The sequence below is a fragment of the Malurus melanocephalus genome, unplaced genomic scaffold (genome assembly GCF_030028575.1).
Source record: "Malurus melanocephalus ecotype Western Australia unplaced genomic scaffold, MMel_1.1 scaffold_122, whole genome shotgun sequence".
Classification (NCBI taxonomy): Eukaryota; Metazoa; Chordata; class Aves; order Passeriformes; family Maluridae; genus Malurus; species Malurus melanocephalus.
In genome coordinates this window covers 396,770-418,930 of record NW_026623354.1, presented here as the reverse complement: position 1 = coordinate 418,930, position 22,161 = coordinate 396,770, and the positions used below count along the sequence as shown (strand labels likewise).

Here is a 22,161-nt window from a genome sequence, read left to right as displayed (position 1 = left end):
TACAGCCCACACATGCTGAAAACATAATAGCTTGTGCATTAAAATACAGAACTCATAGATTACACCACATCACATTTGCAACAATGCAAAATGCTCAGCAGCACTCTGCAAACTGTCCTGCAAACAGCACAAGAAAAAGCCTTTAAGCACTTGCAGAAGGCCAGGAAAGCAATCCCAGAGTTGTGTTCCAGAACTGTGTCCCAGACAGTGTAAATACACTGGTGTTCCAGAGGGTAGACTGATCCTGCAGAGCACAAATGCCTGTGAGGAGTGAGCTCATGATGCTGTTATGGAAACCATGGCAGAGAAACGCCCAGGGAGCTGCAAACCTGCCGGGGCATTGGGGGTGAGAAGCGGGGGTCCCTCGGACCCTTCACACAAATGAGAATGCACAAGGAGGATGAACAAAAAGGTCAGGGAGACTTTTGAGAGCAGTCTGWCAGGAATGCAGCCAGCTCCATAGGCATTTCTGCACCATACCAAGAACCACGTCTTTGGTGTGAGTCTGATCAAGCCCATTCTCCCCACACGCAGAGAAGACTGACAGGTTAACAGCAGAGGCAATGCTGAGCTACAGCCATGCCTAAGTAACATTAATAGATTAGTTTCCCTTTGTATCCCAAATGTCAGCCCTTCAACTAAGCCTCTGTTCTGCTGTGCCTCGGAACACAATCTACCAAAGTGACAGTGAAAAGAAAGGAGAATTTCCYCTTTCTCCTAGCCTGGATTCTCCCACAAGGCACGACAGTGCTGCTCCTGTCTCAGTGCCAGCTTTCATCCCTGAGAGTGCTTTCAGACCATTCTTCTTTTGACAACAAACCTGCTGAGCAATTTGTGTCTCTCTTTGTCCATCTAATGTTACTAWTCAAACACGGGGCCAGGACATCTGGGTGAAGAGATTTTTCTTCTTCTGGACACTATTCTCATGAGCACCAGCAGTCGCAGTTAATATCTCTGCCTTGGCCCTGTGCAGACCTGGTTGTGCTCTCCTGAGGTGACAGACACCATGGGAAAGTCAGCAGAGAATAACCCAACACTGGGAACCATGGGCTTTGGGGTAGCAGTTATGTAAATTTTACCACAGGTTTGTGGGCAAATTGATCTAATGATCTAATGATGTAGTGAGGCTGATGCTCTGAAGGATGCAGGCATGTGGCCAAACTGTCTCTGRAGACATGTGAACCATCACAGCCCCAAAAATTCAGAGAAGAAAACAGCATGGACAACCTATGAAACAGAACAGAGGCTTGTAATCAGCTTTCCTTCCTCCTCCTCTGTCTTTCTGCATGTAAGGAGCCATTCACTCCAGCACTTCACTGCAAGTCCATCAATTGTGTTACATCCCCTCAGCAGGAGTTCCAAAATTTCTCAGACTTCTACATATTTTTAGACTAAGTCAACGATCTCTAAAAATCTGTTAAGAAAGAAAAAGACCTGAAAATGTAAAATGCCAGAAATACTTAAACACAAATATTTACTTCAATTACAAAACAAAGAGAGCACTGGGAAGCCCAGTTTGTGCAATGGGCTGGAACTGTGCAGGAACTGGGAATGGCCTCAACACAATTCCTGTGCTGGAGCAGCTCCATCAGTGCCAAGGGCAGTGCCAGATGGTGCCTGTGAGTGGCAGTCAGTGCTCTTGGACAGAGAACTGGAGCACTTGGCACATCTGGGTCAGTGCCTCTGATCCATTTGCCTTTTGCTGTGCCGGAGGGTTCTGGAGAAGTGCTGCAATCCTCTTGGACTCCACTGCACATGGGAATGTGGAGGAAGGACTGGAGATCTTGGAGAATCACCCCGGAGAACTCCTGTTGCAGAAGAGAACACAGATGTGGGATAGGGGCTTTAGGACTAAGGTATAAGGCAATACCCAGTCCACAACAACCAAACAAGCATTCCCTTGGCCTTAGCTGACAGATGTTAGAGGCTGGGCTGGAAGTCAGAATTCCTGGGCTCAGGAAAAAAGCAAAATACTGAGCAAGGGGAAAACCCACTTAAATTGAGAATTTCTTGCTATAGGCACAGGGCCACCTCTAGGGAGCCAGAGATTCACCACCTTCTGTCTAAGAGAAGGAAGGCAGTGGGGAGGCTTTTACATCATGGACAGCATTGAAAGTGACAGGGAGGGGGTTTGCTCCAACAGAAACAGCTCCCTCCCATTAAAAGGGAGTCAAATCTTTCYACCTGGGGAGCCTGGGAAAGGCTGTTTCTTCTAGCAGGGCAGAGKAAAAAGGGGAACAGAACAGAGTGGAAGATTACCAAAGTTATTAGACCTTCTTGGGGTCCCCTCACAGTCAAGTCACTTAGTGAGTGTATAAAACCACACAGTACCTGAGAGAAGCCCTTGCTCCTCTCAGCAGCCCAAACCTCTCCACTTGCCGTAAGACAGACCACATCAGCACCAAGACCTGGCCACCAAACAGCTGTCCAAGAGTTACAGCCACTTCTCTGCTTCAGGAAGAGGTGGAGCTGTGGGATGGGTTCAGAGGGGCTGCTGTCAGCTGATCCTTACTGGTCTCACAGTGGGGTCCCTCCCAGCCGTGGCACTCGCAGCGGTAGCTCCCCGGCCCAAGGATACACACGCCCTGGTTCATGCACGGGTTGGGCTTGCACAGGTTCACGGGGCTTTTTGCTTCTGCAGCAGACACAAGCAGAAAAGCATGCTCAGGCATATGTGGAGTGTTACCAGCTAGGACCCACATCCATCAAGAATGCTGCAAAAAATGTCATAAAGAACTAACGGGACTGGAAAAACACATAAACATGGCAGAGGGTACAAGCTACAACCCTGTCTTGACACTTTAATCTACAGAATACAATGGCTTTGCTAGGTGTTCTCATCTAGAGGAGAATATTCCCAGTAAAGTTTAAAACAGTGACATCATGTTAGGCTGCATACCACAGAAAATCAACATGGACAATACCTTCAGAGCTATGAGCACCCCAAACTCCCCACACCCAGAAATGGACAATGACAAGACACATGCCCTGCTCCAAYAGGCTCACAATCCCAAATGCCACTGAAGCTCAAACCTCACTTTGCCCTGGAGAGGAAGAAAGTATCCAGTAGAGAGAAATAAGGAGAACTTGCCAGMTGGGAAGCAAGGATGGCATGAATGGAAAACAAAACAGGGAAAATTTCTAGGCTTCTTTCCTAGGAGGTTTCAGAGAAGCCTGCCAGCGCAGCCCAAGTTATTAGCCCTGTTGTATGAAGTATGTGACAGCTTTCCCAACCCTCTTAACACAACAGAGCCCAGCTGTCAGCAGGGCTGGCAGTGTTCCACGCTGCCTTGCTGCCAATGCATTAGGTTAAGTAGCAGCATCCCAGAGGGATTTGCTTCCAGTCTGCTGGCAACACCACCACAGTGTTGRTGAGGGTGTGAAATTCCTCTGCTCAGCAACTACGTGGGGTAGAGCTGCTTGCCTTACTCTTTGCTCTAGGGTAGAAAAATCACAGAGGAAAGAGAAAATGGGGAAGAAGAAAGAATACAAATACCATGCCCTGTCTGTCAGGGAGCTTTCTGCACAGCATAACCTCACAGTCCCTGCTTTGGGGAATCATTCTGCCATAACACCCATTTCTCTGAACTCAAGCCTGCTGTTAACACACCTTAAATATGGTTCTTGCACTTTCATGATCCAAATAACTTGCATTTCCATTAATCAGATTCATATATATTTAATGGTTGGGATCCCTTCTCCTAAACCTTGGGTCCCCTTTTTTTCTGGAGTCTTTTCAGCTGAGTCTCAGAATTAAAACTATATTCCAGGTATCCAGCRGCAAGATCTGTTTCGGAAATACTTTTATCATGAGTCATAATTTTTTTTAGGTCCTTTCACAGACAACGATTCTGTTATTAAGCCTTGGACTTGGGAGTAGAAGACTGAGTGAAGGGCTTATCTTTACATCACCCTCGGTCCCTGCCTTTCTGGTACAAACAGTGACTACCTGCACATGAAATGAAAGCAGCAATTCAGTCTCAGGAAATAATATGTTATTACCCTGACTCACTGAACCTTGCTGTCTCTTCCCCTTCACCCCAGGCGTTTTAGCTAATTTCAAGGTACAGTACATCGTTTTTGCAATAACACAGCTGAAAGTACCACTGCAACAGAAACACACTGAAAAGCTCCAGGTAATCTGCACAGTGTGCCAGACAGCAGCTCCTTATCCCAAAGAGAGGATGCTGTAGCTCTTTCTAAGCCTGAAGGAGACACGGGTGTGCCCAGAGATGAAAAGGACCTCTGTGCTGAAGCTCAAACACACTTCTTCTTTTGATCTTATAAACATGTTAAAACATAACAAAAGCAAATAGCTAAATGTTAAACTCAGGCTATTCTGAATGAGAAAACAAGGCATGGTATTTTAACTAGGAGCACTTTCACCACCACTGTCTGAAAACTAGGGCTGCTGAAAAGCTGATTTCCATCCAACACAGGCATGTTGTTCAGCATGAAAGTGTTTCAAATTTAGTATTAGAGCCATATTTTCCCCCGGCTGGGGACTGGCACTCAGGACTCAAAGTTCTAAGGAAACTTTACCTTTTTTTTTCCCATCCCTGCCCCAGAGTTTTTACATAAATATTTGAAAATTCTTCCCTTCCATTTTGAAGATAAGGATTTGGTCCTACAAACAAGATTAATCACAATTTGTCTGAAGGCCTAGTTTAACAGTTTGAAGGCTTCAAAATAGACAGATTTTGAGCTTAAGATTAAATACTAGGCAATACAAATAAAATCTTGAAAGCCTACACAATAACTTCAGTARTGGGATATTAAGGGGGAAGAGGAGTGATGAGGTGCAGACTCACCACTTTACAAACCCCTGGTCACAAACCTGTTGAACAAGAGAGCATTAACCTCACTCAGGAACCAGCAGACAACTATACTTCATTAAGCCTCCCCCCAGCAACACTGCAAGGGTACAGTGACACAAAACAAATTCTACAGACTTAAAGAAATAGATCAAGCTTCTTTTTCTTTCAGTGAAAGCAGAACCTAGATCTAGCAGTAATGGAAAGAGCCAATCAGCTATGCCCACTCTCTGTCACTGGACTGAATCTTAGGAAGGTTGGTTACTGTTCCTCTAGGATTGCTTTGGACAGTCCCCATCTATAAAATGCAAAAGACAGTATCAAGCTCAGTCAGTAAAGCATCAGAAAACCYACAACAGCAGCCGATGGTGGCACTGACATAAAGAGCAAGAACTGGAGGCTCTCCTACCTTCACAGATCCTTTCGATGATAAGGCCTTGGTAATACTGCAGGTCTTCATAGGAGGAGACGTGCACCAGGTAATTGGGAGACCCAGCAACTCTCAGTAGCGTGTCCCTCTGTGTGTCCCCAATGGCAACCACGAACACCAAGATGCCGTTGTGCCTGAGCTGCTGAGCTGGGGCAGCTGCATCCTGCACTCCCCCTCCGCTGGTGAGCAGCACCACCACCTTGTTGACACCAGGTCTTGCTCCCTTCTGAACGGTCATTACATCACTGTAAACATGSAGCAAGGCACTGCCAGCAGAGCCTGAGTCCCCAAGGAAAGGCACCTGCTCGATGGCCTGGAGAACAGCAGAGCTGCTGGTGTGGGTGTCCAAAGCAAACACAGTGTGAGCTCTGCTGCCGTAGATCACCAGGGCAATCTGGGTGACATCGCGGTTGATGACAAAGTGCGAACAGCTGCTCCTGACAAAGCGCCTCAGACGCACAAAGTTCTCCAGGCCAACTCCGGATGAGGCATCCACAACAAATGCCAAATCAAGAGACTGGGCCTGGCAGCCTGTGGAAAGCAGCACAAATGTGGTACCTCTCAGAATATACATCTGCTCCTTTCGGACTCAGAAACAGCAGTGGGAGGRAATTGTGGGCAAAATTCAACACTGCTGATCMTTGACTGTGAAGGGTGATCTGTGTCCCTTTCACACCCATAGGCAGAGATCCATCATAAACATCACTCATGGCACACCCTGGATCTGTGACTGACAAACAAAACATGGACATTCATCCTTCTGTCTTCCCCTCCTCCCTGATGGAGTTCAGGACACCTCTGCATGGTCTGGCAAACTCATCCCACAATGCCCACACTGCAGTCTTACCTTCAGGATTGCCCACACTGCAGATTTTTCTCTGTAGCTCTGGGATCCTGTTGAACAGGTCCTGGGGGTCTGAGTAGACAATGGTCTGCTCTGGATTGCCAGTCACCTTGGTCAGCTCTGCTCTCATGAAGCTGCTGCCTATGCCGATCAAGAAGAGATTTTGGTCCTTTGTGAACTTAGCAGCTTCTGCCACCGAATCCTGGGACTTGGAGTCAGTGAGCAGAACAACCACACGTGGGAGATCATCCTGCACATCTGCAAAGGCTGGRGTGCTCCTAAAACCGTGCTGTGCAATGTACTGCAGGGCTCTGCCTGTCAGGGTTCTTCCTCCACTGAAATTCAAGGCATCAATACTCTTGATGAGACTGACCACATCCTTGTGGTGGCCCACTTCAATGGGCACCCTGACATCGTCATCGTACTGGGCCACCCCCACGCTCATTGGWGAGTCCTGGCCCACCATGGCTTGGAGGAATCTCTTGAGGAAAGCCTTGAAGCGCAGGAACCCTTCCAGCGTGACCCCTGCTGAGCTGTCCATCAGGAAAAGGAGATCCACGCTGCACTCAAGGCTCAGCTTTGCTGCTGGMAAGGGAGAAGGCAATTAGTGATTCSCAGGGCCWCCCCAGCTGGGGCCTGCTGGAAGCCCTGTGGAGAGGGGACATTATGTCCAGTAATCCAAACATTTTTCCACTTGTATCATGAGCTGGAGGACAAATGTGTCAGGATCAAGCTTTATTTTGGTTGGATGCCATATCAGCCTTCAGAGACAGGAAACATCTATGGGAATTCATGAACTTTTGGATGGCAAACTTCAAATCAGAAATGACAACTCCACCCTCTTAGTGCTGCAAGCAAAACACTCTGAATGACACCATCACATATTGGAGAGAGAGTCCAAGCACCAGACCCTCACCTGTAACACCCTCAGACATTTTGAAGTGGAAGTCTTGGTTCTGGGGTTAATACAAGGTGTTTTGTAATGATCAGGACATTTTGGCTTTCTTATATTGAAGCCCCCAAACCAGGAGCTCCTGCTGGACCCATGTGTGCAGGGAGGGGACCAACAGACACATCCATGTCTCTCCCAATGTCTCTGTTCTGATCACATGGCTCCTGTGTGACACAAAGGCAGCCACGCCAGGGTGACACTGTCAATACTGGTGCTCTCTGTGCCCACACAGTGTCTGAACAGCAGGACCCAGTCACCAGGCCTGACACAGTCRTGATCAGCATGAGAGAAAACTCAATCTGTCTTCTGGAGAAGAGCCCAAAGAYTGTGGCCCAACCCCAGTTGTCCCCRTGGTGGCACAAAGGRCACYAAAAAGGCAGGACATGGCCRAGAGGGAAGGACACATARGTTCACACCTACCACAGTGGACATCTCCTCCGTACCCCAGCAGGCAGAGGCAGTGGTATCTGTCCAGCCCCTCTGGGACACATGTGCCACCATTCTGGCATGGCTGGGAGTCACAAGGGTCTAAACAGGACCAGGAAGAAAAAGACGAGGAGTCAGCAGGGAGCTCACCCCTCCCCATCCTCAGCATAAACATCACCATCAGTGGAAAAAGGGTGACAGCTCTGCTCCTCTTTCTACAGAGCTTGAACTAACACAAGGCCATGTGTACCCTCACCTCTATGGCAATTTCYTTTTGGGATGGCTCTCCAGCAGGCTATGACAAGAAAGCAAACCAGACTGTAACTTCATTTGATTTGGAACAGTGCCAATAACACCACATTTGTATAAACAGAGAATTGCTAAAGGTCCTGCAGCCCTGCCAGATTTACGGCAGCAATAAAGGGGTCAGGGTCTGGCCTGCTGCTTGGACAGTGTTGTACTGATAAAGAAAACAAAGCCACTGTCACCTGACCTTGCAAAAAGGACTAAAGGACCAGCCATTTCAACAGCCACAAAAATAGGCTGGTGATCAGCAGYGTCAGGCTCCCTGCTAACCTGATGCTGCTCATGGCACCAAGCAGATGGCTGGAGGCRTCACTGCATGCTCCCCTGGCTGGAGAGCAGTGACTCCCTGCAGGCACTGGGAAGAACTGCAAGACTCTGCTCCCAGGACATGATCAGATGAGGACTCACTAGCTCATCAACAGGAGAAGAAATTACTGGGAGACATTTTAATCCAAAAGAACTCCAGTCACAAATAGCCAGGAGAAAAAAAAAAGTATTAAATATCCACTGATCACAGTCTCTCACTCAGAAACAAATTTTTGAGAAGTGAAAGCAAACCCCTCTCTTTTTGTTCTTGAGTTATTGCCCTTCCTGCTTCATAAATTTAAATTTTGGAAAAGAAAACTCCCACCTGGGCATATAGTTCTGAAGCATGTGGATGGGTGTTTTAACAAGACTCGCTTCCACCTGAAACAGGAAGAATAAGACCTATCATGAATTTAAATATTAAAAAGATGTCTTCAAGGTGGACCTTACTGTGTTTCCAATGGAACAAATTTTCCTTTGAAAGCACAATTTTTCACAAATATTTAAAACAAATATTAAAACAAGTATTTAAAAAAATAGTCCATTCTAAATGATGTGACAAAAGGAAAAACGTTTCTCCAAATCTACCCTTTTGTTCCTGAATTCAACTATATTATTTAGATTTAATGATTATGGATATATTTTTATGACTCCAAAAATTATTTTGTTTGCTTGATCAGAGCAGMGTCTTCCCAGGACTAGAGACCATGTTTGCATCAGTTGTCTGAGGGATCTTCATCCCAGTAAAGAGCCAAGGTCAGATAAAAGCCTYATTACTGTATTTCTCATCTCTCAGCCCCACTAATTTTCAGAGATGTGGGTGTCCAGCTCACCTGATGAAAGGGCACAGTGAAGCCTGCACTGCATTTTGCTGCTTTGAGCCTTTCCAACACACATAGGTCCCAGCCAGCTCTTTCACAGTCTCCAGGGTCCTGCGTTCACAAGGGTGGGACTCGACTTTGCAGCCTGCAGCAAAGCAAAAGGCAAACTAGCATCAACTGACTGAAAATACAAAGGCTGTGAGAGCAGGCAACCATTTTCAGCTACCTGCCAACAAGAGACTGGGCACAGCTTCCAAGAGCTTCCAGGAGCCTCCACAGGAGGAATTTCCCATTGCAAAGCTCACCAGCCTACTCCACTTCCTGGAAAGTTAAATATTCAGCCTCCTTTGCTTTGCTATAAACCTCACACTGCTGAGTTCAGGGTTCAAGGACAGCTCTTCAGCCCCTTTGGTGCCTTTATCATTCATGTGTTTGATTTTCTGCTACCTCTGGACCACTCTAGTTCTATCCTTTGTAACTCTGCAAGCCCTGGGTGCCTCCCCTTAACACATAGCCAAGTCCACTAGAAAATTTAACAGAGCTGCATTTATCCCTCTATCCCCTGTCCCCTGAGCAAAGGCCAATATTCCCATTTTCAGAGGTGAATCAGGATGCAGGAGGATTTAGGATCCTGCACCTTGGAGGTATTTGGAGAGCATGCCATTCAGTTTGGGCCCCAGAAGCAGGTTAGTTCAAAGYACAACACCTGCTAATTCCCCCGCCTGCTTCCTGACACTGCCTCATCTTCCTCACTCAGTGCCATGGTCCAAGCTAAAAGCACGGCCAAGGAGGTGGGGCCAGCAGGGTCACCTGGAGCASTGGCAGTGCAGACAGGGTCACTCAAGGTGCTGAACAGGCCGTTGGCAGCATCATCAGCATCTCCAGCAAAGAGCAGGTGCCGCTCAGGGGGCTCGCTGGCCAGCACGTGCAGCTCCTCCCACCTGCCAAGCAAGGGACCAGTCAGCTACTAAGTCTCCCCCACAAATAATAAAGAATCAAAACCAACCGTGTGCAACAGAGAATTGATGCAAAACCACAACACTCTTCAGTTTCCAAGATCCTGGCGTGTTTAATCTTGGGCAGTAGCATAGCTCTACTCAGTGGAAAAGTTTCCTTCATCAACTCTGGTGCTCCTTCTACATCAGCCACCAAGCCAGTGCTTCCTCCATGCCTGTATTACCCTAAAAATTCCCTTCTGCCATGGTTCAAGTATGCTAGTCCCCARTTTAGTGCTCCCACTGAAACCAGACCAGCACTTGCTTCCCCTCCCAACTGCAGCTGGAAACACAAAAGGCAAAGATCATGGGTTGAGATAAGAACARTTTACTGGGACCAAAAATGAGATGAGCAATCAAGCACTAACAGTAGCAATACAATATTAGTAACAAAAGGTGTAAGACAAAATCAATTCACTTGCAAAGTCCGTCTCAATACCGGCTGTTTCATCCACCACATTTTCCTCCTTGGAAGGAAGGAATCCCCTTCCTCTCTGAAGGGARAGTGTCCCTTTCCCCCACCCCTGGCAATGATAAAAAAAAAAGACGAATTCTGTTCTGACAAAAYCTAGGACACCTTTTCTCTCCAAAATTTGTATCTAGCCCAAGACAACCCCTCATTCACCAGGACTTGCCATTTGGCTAGCTGGATGTCTGCTTCSCACTCTAGAAAGTTTCCTACCTTGGAAACTTGATTCCCACTGCAAAAATTGTGATGTGTCTCTCCTTCATCTGCATTGCAGGCATTGCAGGGCTGCCCTGGGATTTTCCATCCGAAATGATGATCAGGACTTCAGGGACACTTGAATTTCTGCCACCAGGGAAACCCTTGTGGAGGATGTACTTCAGAGCCCGACCTGTCTCTGTGCTCCCACCTCTAGAAAGCAGGGAGGTATAATCAGAAAAGAAATCAAAATTCCTCCCATTACTGGATTTTCCATTTGGATTTCAAATTTTTACCCTCTGSTAATGGGAAACATAGCCTATTTCTGCTGGTTGCCACACAACATTCTCATGGGGATGTCTATTCCTGTAAYTCTTCTCATCTCCCTACCCACAGGTCCCATCTAGTCACCTTTACCTCCCTCCTGTGGTCAGTACACCAACCCAGCTGTGAGGAACTCCTACAGAAAAGCAACGATGAATGCAGAAAATAGAAAATAACATAYAGCTTGCCAGTGAACAGCTTTAGTCAAAGGTGCTTCAGAAATCCTGAGACTCATTTCTTGTGAGATGATTAAAGAGGATTTGCTGACTTCTGGATGTCTCCTTAACCTGAGAGTCTGATTGCCCTGCTGTGCCTGTAGATACTGGAGCTGTCAGTCTGGGATGTAATGCGGGAGATAAAGGAAAGCCTTATAGCTGCATTGACACAAACACACCTCATTTGCTTTCTGAACATCCATCCTTTGCCCTAGCACCTGATTCCCAATTTGCTTCCTCTAGAAAAGCATTTCATCCTGCCCAAGTTCACCTCCGATTTTCAAAGAAACTTTTTTTTATTCTGTACTTGCCAGGCCTCTTTGCTTTGAACTTCTTCCTCCTCTGCACTCCATTTCCAAGCATACTCAGTGACCATGTGTTCATAGCGAGTCCAAATTCGCCCTTTTTGACCAGGTGTGTATAACTGTGAAATGTTTCAGTGAAAAGTGCTTCGCATGAGAAAAAAATACACTGGGTATAGTCAGTGTGATGACTAAATCTTGATGGACAGTACACTGTGCCCCTGTGAGCCCTGAGGATTAGAAAAAGTTAATAAAGAGCTCATTAAATTCAATTGCTTATTAATTTGCATTTGGAGCTTCACTGGGTTTTGACACAGTGGAAGTGTGTTTGAGGCATTACTCCAACAAGGATTTTCTGAAGTACAAGGAGATCTGGACTTTATCTGCTGTCTTTCTTCASGGACTGCACTAAGAAGGTTTCTCTCCTGTAACCAGCCACTGACTTATATGAAAGAAATTCATATGAAATTTAGTTTGAGATTACCACTGAGTACAGCTGGAACTGGCCAATGAATTTCAAAGCTATTTGGACAGCATTCACAGAAAGAGACCGGCAGCCTCCAAATAAATCACAAAACCTTCACTTCAGCCTGGTGCTGCCTCCTTCCAAGTGCTGTCAGCTTTGGGCCGAAGTCAGGAAATGCCTCACTGGCCAAAGGCTCATCAGAAGCACATCAAGGAACCTCTCAACCAACATGCCATATTCTTTTTTTTTTCAGAAGCCAAATGGAATCCATCCATAACTATTTTATCTACTTCAAAATAACAGCTCTTTATTTAAACTAGATGAAACAGCCAGGCAAAAAGTCATTATTTCTGTTTGATCTGTCAGCATCCATCTGTTGTCATCAAGGAAATGCAGTGCCAGACAGAAAACACTGGCTTCACTTTCTCTGCTCTCACAGATTTTCAACAACAACTCGAGAGGAGGAATGTATCTTGTTTTCTCTAAGTTCTTCCTGTAACAGTACCCAAGAGGTTTTCTTGATTTGCTAAACTCATCAAAAGCAATACAACAAAATCCAGCCAACAAATCTTGCTTGAAAAATGCARAAGTGATCACATTTGCTTGCAATATGTGCATCATGCTGACAGCAGCAGATAGCCATGGGAAATGTTGATCTAACCCTTAGTCCTAATGCAGATCAGCTACAAGAGTAGACATCCACAGGCCTCATCAGTACCTGGTCTATTACCAAAACAAGAGTTATTTTGGGGTGATTGTCAGATCCTTTGTAGATCCAAATGTATTGCTCAGAGATGGAAAGTTTGGATTTTGAGAGGCTCTAAGGWCAGCACTTCTTTGGACTTCTGGCTCCATTTCCTGAGGTCATGGGAAGACATCCAAGTCTTAACATTTCCGTCTGAAAACCTGATCCTCTTGAATTCAGCAAGCGCACATAGATATCTACAGACCAGCAGTTTGTCACTAACTCACAGGACAAAGGAAACTGTAACCACCAAAAAATGAAGCAGCACACTGTGCTGCCTTTGCTCAGCCATGCTTGCTTTTCCATGGTGGATGTAACCCACTGCCTGGCTCAAATAGATAGAACGATCTGGAAAACTCTCCATTTACCACATTATAATGGGACACTGACAACTTTGTCCCCTATCAACTTTCACTGACACAGACCAGATTTCACATTTTTAGTGGATTGTGGATCATGTACCACAGTGTTCATTCAACTCCCTCCCTGGGGGCATCACATTGGTGTAAGCACAACAGAAGCAGAGATTTCTAAACCTCAAAAAACCTCTCAATCCAGAGATTATTCATAGCCCAGAAAAAAAAGAGAAGAGCTTTAAAATAAGCTGACCTGAAMACAGTCCTTTTGATTCTGTCTTTCACTTCTTGTTTGGTCAGATAGGAATCCAGTGGGAATTCAAGGTGGGGAGTTGAGCTAAACTGTATCATTCCCACACGGACCTAAAAGAAAAAGTTAAAGGTTACAAAAGGTGTCTGTGCAAGCTTTACTCTTTTGATCAATTTACAAACTTGGGAAGACTGAATTGTATAGAGGTAAGGTCTGTTTTCCCAACTGAACCACTGGCATTCTAAATGAACTCCTAAATAGAATGGGAACTCCAGTATTATCTACACGGATTATAAACAAGGCAAAAAAGTTTACCTGCCAACAACGGAGCCTCTGCTGCAGTTACAGGCAGCTCAGGATCTATATTTATCCACTCAGAGCAGCTCACAGCCTCAGGGGCAGTAAGTTTGTGAATAACACCTTCTATACCAAGCCATTTATACACTGTGCAGGCAATCTTCCCATTACTAAGAGCAGCTCCCTCTGGCACTGAGCACAGCAGGCAACATAAACCAATACTTTTCCTACTACCTCATCTAAAACCATTTTCTGTARTTGAAAATGCAAATAGACTAAATGGTCTGTACTAGGCAATACATCCAGAATAYTTCACTGAAGTCTCACAACAAGTTTTATGGAATGTGACAGAAAGATCCAACCATTTTAATCTGAGCTTCCAAACTGAAACAAAATCAGTAAAAAAAGGCCAAACCATAATCTTTAACCTGAAGCATTATGTCTTTTCTCAAGATCAAATTGAACTGCTTCAAGTCTCTGAAAAATCAAGAAGTGTCCTGCAATCCCACTCTGCCTCAAAACTACATCTTTCTGAAGAAATACTCTGCCCCCATTACAGATTGTGGGTTGAATTTTGCAATTTCACTCATCATATTACCACTGGCCTTTCCACACATTGCCATTTATTTTTTAAAATAAAAGGAGATATTCCTGACACTCACTCTGTCTGGATGTATGTCCAAGGCATCACAGAGCTTGCTTGCAAAGTGCTTGGACCTTTCAAAGCTTCCTTTGCCAATGCTGTAGGAGCCATCCAGGAGGAAAAGGACATCTAACGAGGCAGAGCACTGCATCACTAGGAAAAAAAATATATACACTGTGAAATTGCCCTTTGTTCACCCCATTCTCTGGAAATAGGCAGCCAAGAGCTGAAAATCCAGACAAACTGCAGAGGATGGACTGGGGCAGCCCAGTGTTCACAACCCAAAGCCCAAATTCACCCCTGCTCTGGCCTGTAGCAGCTCCAGCTCAGCTCTCAGACCGCCAGACTCTCACTTTGGAGTTCAGGGCCTCAGCCTGGTCTCACTGACAGCACAGGAGCAGCCAATGCAGCGAAGGATCACTAAACACAGGGAGAGATCTCCCAGAGAGGGCAGAGGGAGGGGTGAGCAGCAGGGAGAGTTGGCTGTGCCCGGTGGAACCTGCAGGCTCTCCCAGTCCAAGGCACAGATGTGAATCCAGGGGACATTTGCCAAGTCTACTGAGTCCCACAGAGCCCACTGTTTTATCTGCAGCACATTTTTGAAAACAGGCTCCTATTTTCCTGAACACAAACTCTCTGAAAGGCTCCCAGACACTGACAGAAACACTTTTCATTAAAATCTGCCTTTTATCTCTTCCTCRGAGCTGTGTCTTTGTATCACCCCTGTCTGCATGAACATGACTACTCCCAAGTATAAGTTTCTGAGGTGCTTTTGTTGCAGTAGAAACCCACAAGTTCCCTGGCATAAATAAAAAAAGAAATAAATGGCAGATTGCACACTCTGAAGAGTCACTTTCAAAGCATTTAAAGGGAAATTTTAAAGTCTCCTCTGCAGCATTTGCTAAAATCAACTTCAAGGGAAAACAAATCCAGAAGATCAATACAGATCAAGCACATGAAGTCCTTAAGAGCTATTTTGGTTTGTGACGTTATCCCACCCAATTATTATAATTTTCTATTATCACTRCTTTTTCCAAATAATTCCTGCTAGCCAAAACCTGAATTTATAATTAGGRTTTTCTAATACCAGATTATAGGGATTGAAGATTGTCAGGCATTCCCTTCTGGGTCACTGGTTCTTCTGACAGAGCACCCAGCCTTGTCCTGGGGCACTGCATTGAGGACAAGCTGGAGCACAGCCTCCCTGCCAGCACTGCCCTGGCTTGTCAGCCTTGCCCTCRTTGCTGTGCTCAACCTGGAGATGCAACAGGGCTCTTATCCCCGCCTAAGCACACACAGAAAAACTGCAGGGCCCCCAGACTGGGCTCAGCATGGAGAAACACTCCTCATGTAGCTCTGGAGTTGAGGGGTGCAATGCAGCTCTTCTACAGGGACTCGTAAGCAGGATGTCTGCAGCCCACCAAGGGACTCRTGGGGACATGCAGCAGAGAGAGACACAAACACAGCACCTCGGGATAAAAAGTCTGAGCTGAACACATGATGCTACAGGATGGAGCTGGASGGCATGCCGGGCACAGGAATAAGTGCAATTTATCCCTTGACAGACAACAGAAATAAATGGCTATCGTGAGAAAATTCACAAGAGTTTATCAGTAATTAATTGCAAGTACAGCAAGGGAGCTGCAGGTGAACGTGTGCTGGTGAGCCAGAGCCCCATCCCCCTGCTCCCAGCACCCTGACTAGTGCTGGCTTTATAGCCCAAAAAAACTACCCATGTGGGAGGTCTGATCAAGTCTGATATTAAACACAGCCCTTTAAATCAGGATTACTTGGAGAAAGCTCTGAAGGAGCTGACAGAAACACCATCCAGTTGGCAAATAGCCAATTTGGGAAAAACAGAGTTGATCACGTCCCAGGAGAGCTAACACCAGTGARGAAGAAATCCAGGCTAGGGCAGAAGCATCCACAGTGCTGTGATTGCCAGAGATTTCTGGGGACTTTATGGACTGAACGGAGGCCAATAAATGTAAACAACAAAAAACTTCTAAACTACCCCCAAAACACAAGAAAAACAAAGAAACGAGGAATTCAGAAATAGCAAATGCTTGCATTGCAAAACAAACTTACACTGGCCAGCAGCTGAGATCTTGTCAATCATCTCCTGGTCAACATGGATTTGTTGCATACCCAACACCAGCAAAGCTGTGGGATCAAACATATAATCATCCATGAGCAAGACGTACAGGATTTAAGCTRTAACAGCAAAAATGCTGGTTTGCTGCATAAATTCCACAGTTGCAAAATGTAATATGGTGACACAGCAGAGCACCTATGACAGAAAAYGGCTTCTAGCAGGGACACAGAGAGTATGAAAAATGTCAAGGACATGACTCCAGCACATGAGATAGTCCCTCTGCTGACTGCATGCAGGAGAACGTTGAGAGCCAGGCCAGCCTTAGGCTTCTGAGATCACAGACATAAACACCAGATATATTTWTGCACTTCTAATATCATAACAGCAGTTTTTCCCATATCAATTAGACACTTTACATGCAGATCGGTCACATACATTCATACTCCCAGAAAAGGTGTTTCTCCAGGTATTTTTTTCTCCCCTTCTGTGTGAAAATAGGTTTCAGACGTTTATCCCTGAACCTCCTGGAGAGGTGCTGACTTAGTTCTCATTCCTCAGAGTGAAGATTTCCAGCTGGAGATGGGGAAGCATCCGAGACAAAAACCACTAATGCCAAATGACAAACATACCTTGAGAAAGCAGGAAAATGCAGATGGACTCAAATGACAAGAGATTCATGATGGCAAATCTGGAGGRGGAAAAAGAAAGAGATAAATAGGAATCCAATTCCTAAAGCAAATTTCTTTACCTGCAGCTGAGTATTTCCTTGCTGGTTGTCCCAGGTGATGRGCTCAGAAACATTTTGCCTGAGGRGCAAATRTAACTGTTGCCCCGGGGAGAAGGGTGGGGAACAGATAGAAGGAAAAAACATGAAAATGAGGGAATGATAGAAAARAAAATCTCTCAACATACTCATCTCCTTTCCCCATCAAAGCAGGCCTGGCAGRGAGGGGAGGGATTCCTTAGCCCTSACTCCCCGCCTCTCCATGCCCATMCATTCCTCTCCTCCCCCTCCAGTGCACCTCCCTCTCACAGCTGAGTCCCACCAGGACCCCGTGTCCCTGGGGCAGCCGGTGGAGAGCAGAACGCAGCTTTCCCGGGGGTTCACTGAGCACAGCCCGAGCCACATCCCCCCGATCTCCCATCAGCTCCGGCTGAGATGTTCCTGCTGCGGAATCCAGCACAGGGGACCTGTCCCTCGGCTCCTGCCTTGAGCAATGCTGCTGCCTGTCCCCATCACCCGATTCCAGCAACACTCAACCCCGGGCTCTTTCATGCTTYATTTGCTAAGGATTAGCTCTTTGGGGAGATGTTTTTATGCATAACTGTCCAGCAAAGTCAATTTTCTGCTCATTTTTCCTTTGAAATSAGCGAGGCTGCCATCACATCATAGGTGGATTTCGGTGACACTTTCAAGCATGCCCAGATTCAGACCAAATGTATCTAGTAGAGCTCTTGGCTTTCTATTTCAAACACATATATTTATTTTTTCTCCAGATTAAAAACAGCCACTRGAGCATACTTGACAGGATTCTCAAAGAGTCTCTGCCTCTGTCATTGCAAAAGCATATTTTTAGACAAGTTAAGTGTACTTCTTGATAACTGGCTCTAGTAATTGTTTTTCCAAGGAAACAAAGGGKTTTTTTTCCTCAGGAAAGACCTGCCTGTGCAGGAAATTACATACCCCTCACATCAGACAAGGTAAGATACCTGTAGAAGGCTATGCTCAGGTAGCTACATGGAATCACAATGAGGATTACCCCACTAGGCATTACAGAGACAATAACACTGTCTTGCAGTTCCAGGTGCTTTACAAGCATCACCCTTCAGCACATCCTCCCAACACCCCAACCACCAAATTAACAGATCCCRGGCTTAGGTAAGTAAAAAAGGTCAACACAACACATGAGTTCATTAGGAAAGACCCAGTGTGTGTACCTCAGGAGCTTCAAACCCTGGACATGCCACAGAGGAAAAGCCATTATTCTGCCATGCCTCAAGGGCATTCTTTCTAGGAGCTGTTTCCAGAGTGCACATCACCCATAGCAGGATAAGCCTCTGCATTCAGTCAGATGTGACAGGTGTGGGGGGATTTCAGGTTGTTTTCATACAAACAAGATGCTTCCACAACTTGGTGTTATCTTGGATTTAAATCTACTAATCTGCAGGATAAATTCTTTGCATTTTAGTCCAGCCAGACTCTCAGCAGCAGGAATTGAAAGAAAGCTTCATCTTTCTTCATCACCTACTGCTTCACCATCAGCATTAGCCCAGGAATAGCAGCAGGAACCTTATACAGCAGCTTTGCYGGAGGATGGGGTGGTGAGACCTTTTCATTTTATCTTCTTAGTCATTAAAAAAAGGAGAATTTCAAAAACGTCTACCTCAATACTAAGTCAAAAATATATTTTTTAAACCACATTCAGTCAAAACTCCTATTTTTGTACCCAGATTCTCACTTGGACACATGAATATCATGACAACTTACTGGAAGCTAAGTAAGAGTGTAACCACATGGTCTTGGAGGAGTGAGACCAGAGAGGGGAGAGAGGTAGAGAGGAGAAAAGCTCTTCTTGACAAGTACCTTCCTAACATGTCTTTCAACGTTGCAAAATACCACTCGTTTTTCAAACTGTCCCCATTTAATATGGGAAAAAGCAGGAAAGATTACACTGCATATTCAYTAAAGTATATTCTTGACCAGCCAAGCTCTCACTGCTGAAAAATGGCCCCAGCTTGCTGAGGGGAGCCCACTATGTGCTCACCTGATGTTCAGGTGTAGGGAGGGAAGAGACCAATCTTGCTGTCTCCTTTTTCAGTCTCTCTCACTTGTTTTCCTTATGTAAAWTTAATTTTTTCTTCTTGCCAAGGTTTGGAGGCACTGGGCAATTTTTTTTTAGAAGCCCTAGGCATCTGTTCTGCCCAGCTACAGGCATTGCCTGGGGGCAGCTCACAGAGGGTGCTGAAACTGAAGCGGAGCAGAGGAAGACAACATCAAAATGTTTAACTTCTCCTTAAAATAAATATCACAAATCTCAGTCTAAAAGTTTTGACAATGTTTTTCTCCAAGTGATAAACACGATTAAATTTCCATAAGATGCTCTCTGCAAAAACAACTTATTTATTCTCCCCTGCCCRGTTCTGCAGCAAGAAGTTTTGAGAGGCTCTTTTCCCCCATGCAGTAAGGGCTCCTGTACATAAAGAGACCTTGATCTTGCAGCACTGCTCACATGGGGTACTGTCAAAATCAACATGCTGTAGATCAGGTCCTGTACTACCCAAGTTACAAAATAAAAGACACTTTTCTGACCTGAGAGCTTTTGCTAAACTTATTGGGTAGTTTGTTCTGACAGAAGTGCTAGTGCTACTGACTTTGCCTGTGGCTAGAGCAGCAGCAGTGTCTCCATGAATGTCTCACTTTTTTAATCTTTTGCCACATGGAAACCCACCCAAGGGAGCCAGAGCCTGCCTGTGCATAACAAGCACTTGATGCTTGCAGCAGTGGGCAGCTTGYGTGGATGCTGCAAGAAAAGTTTTAGGGAGTGGCTGAGAAAGAAAGAAACAGCGATCTGTGGGAATTTGCTGTCTTAGCAAAAACAGTAACTGAAGAAAATAAACAAGCAAACAATACAGTTACATTGAGGATATACATCAACTTCGTCACATACCCTACTGAGAACTAATTCAAGGCTATGGGTTCTGGAGCAATTAGTGTAATTGGTTTTGTCACCCCTCACCTGAGCTGGACAAATCTGAGCAGGGAATCTCCTGCTGGGTGTCTGGCCTAACCTGCACTGCTTTGCACCAGCCAGAAACATCCCCACCTGAGGTAGATCAACCACTGGTACACCTACACCAGGAGCATGTGAATGGTTCCCAAAGAATGGACTGGAAAAGCTGTCACCTTCAGTGATTCTCTRCAGCAGAGGCTGAAAAGAGAGAACAAAAATCCTTTTTTAACATCTCTCGCATTAACTGTAGCTCTCACAATATGATAGATGCCGAGATCATCTCACACCTACCCCATTTCTCAAAAGTAACTCCAAACCTCATCTTCCTGCTGCATCTCTGTGAGCCCCATAGGGCAAGCCACAGCCTGGGAAATGATCTCCATGGCATCACTCCCACAAAGATGGACAGGCTGTTACCTGCATGGATTTTCAGGWCAGTGGTCTGTGAGTCCTTCCTAAAGGAGACTTCCTAAAGGCTCTACTTTAGAAAGCAGGAATCTTCCAGATGGATTTTTCTTTTTCTAAGAACTGTGATTCAAGAGAGATAGATCAAAAGAGACCTATTTTCCAAGGCATTCCAGTTACTTATTTCTTAAATCTTCCTGGAAGACTGATACATCTTCMAGAGCACACACTGAGGATGACATTGTTGATACCCCAGCACTCAGAAGATGAGGAATAGGTCAGCATACACACTGCCTCTCCAGTACAGCCCTTGCTGAATGAAGTGGGAAAATCTGATTGTACTCAGAGTGATACCTCATCTTTACTATGCAAAATAAACAAAAAAACTACTCTCATTTCTTAAATCAAGTATCTGGACACATTACAGGTCTTTCAATCCTTCCTTTATCATCAAGACTTGACCAAGTTGTTCTTATGTTTTCTGCAGTGAGATTCTAATGAGATACAAGCTGTTGGAAAGCCTGTCCTGGCAGGCCAAGCACTTTCCCCTAGCCGCACCCCAAAAAGTGCTAGAAACAAACTAATTAAAGCACTAGAGTACCGGCTGAGACTGGTTTCCTAGGTGGTGGGGTGTTTTTTTGTTATTTCACTAAYRCAGCATGGCACTGTTTATTTATTGSAGTGAACAKATTCTCGCCTTGTTCTGGCCGAGCTGCTGCAATCCCCGCACTGAGCTCGAGGGTCCCTGCAGGGGACCACAGGCACAGCCAGAGGCGGGACGGGACCTCGGCTGCACAAGCCACCTTTTGGGTGCCTCCCGCCGCCTCCTCCCTGCCCGCAGCTGTACAGGAGCTCTGAGCCGGCTGCCGCATCCCCGCTGCCCTGCGCACCCCGCCGAGGGGCAGGAAGGTGTCCGTGCCGGGCGCGTTGGGGACCGGGACCTGCCCCAGCCCTCCCCGGGAAGGCTCTTCCGGGCTCMATCCCCTCCCCGTCCTGCTCGGCCCCAGCCGTGCCCGGCTCCGCCGTTCCCCGTTCCCCGCCGGGCTGGGGAGGCAGCGGCGCGGGGCAGCCGGAGGAGGAGCGGGGCAGGGGCTGCCCCCGAACCCCGCTGTACCCTCAGCACCTCTGATCCCCACACGGCCCCTGCCGGAGGGTTAAGATGTTCTCAATTAAAAAGGGAGGGGAAAAGCGCGCTCGGAGTAGCACTTTACCTTTCCTCGGCAGCYTCTGCGCGGCTCTTGTGCACCTGCAGCCTTCTCCCCACTTGGATTTACACCGTGTTCAGCTGTGACAGCCTCACATCCACCATAGTCTGACACCTGCAACTACGAACTGCGGGGTGGGGAAACCACCCCAGGAACACCCACTTTACTGTAGGTTACATYTCGGAGCAACATCAGTGTATTCGCTCCTCCAACAGACTCCGGACAGCCCRAAGTGGCAGCAGCCCTGGAGCACAGCCAGCATGCCAGGGAGGAGCACAGAGAAGTACAGCCACAAAGTTACTCTGCCGCACAGCAACCCTAAAGTAGCCTCACATAGGATTCAATTTCTTTTGAAAATGTTTGTCCTAACGCTTGYTTTCCCACAGAAAACTATTCTTGACCTGTGAGCAGAAGTACCATATGCACATCTAATACACCTGGAGGAATGATATAAGGGGCCTGTTTTAAAAATTATGTTTCAATATGTTATTATTAATCATTATTATTAGCCAGTAGTGGTAGTTGCACAAAACTGAGCTACTTCAGTTAAAGAGATGCTTGCACACCTC

General features: G+C 46.1%; 1 protein-coding gene across 8 annotated transcripts; it reads right to left on the bottom strand.

Moving 5' to 3' along the window:
• Window positions 1–1,112: 1,112 nt before the first annotated feature.
• Window positions 1,113–21,851, bottom strand: VWA2 (von Willebrand factor A domain containing 2). 8 transcript variants are annotated; one of them, XM_057370262.1, is made up of 16 exons: window positions 21,599–21,851; window positions 20,274–20,399; window positions 20,106–20,180; window positions 16,881–16,939; window positions 16,245–16,319; window positions 14,176–14,309; window positions 13,220–13,329; window positions 10,577–10,771; window positions 9,710–9,840; window positions 8,912–9,044; window positions 8,404–8,459; window positions 7,461–7,568; window positions 6,092–6,673; window positions 5,224–5,775; window positions 2,513–2,635; window positions 1,113–1,808 (listed from the first exon to the last, which is right to left on the bottom strand). In XM_057370262.1, the coding sequence occupies exons 2-16, from the start codon at window positions 20,276–20,278 to the stop codon at window positions 1,675–1,677; spliced, it is 2,472 nt and encodes an 823-aa protein (XP_057226245.1). In that variant the 5' UTR covers window positions 20,279–20,399; window positions 21,599–21,851; the 3' UTR covers window positions 1,113–1,674. The 8 variants fall into 8 exon arrangements, with proteins under 8 accessions (XP_057226245.1, XP_057226246.1, XP_057226252.1 ...); XM_057370263.1 differs by having other exon boundaries at window positions 6,092–6,670; XM_057370269.1 differs by lacking the exon at window positions 10,577–10,771.
• Between the last annotated feature and the right edge of the window lie 310 nt (window positions 21,852–22,161).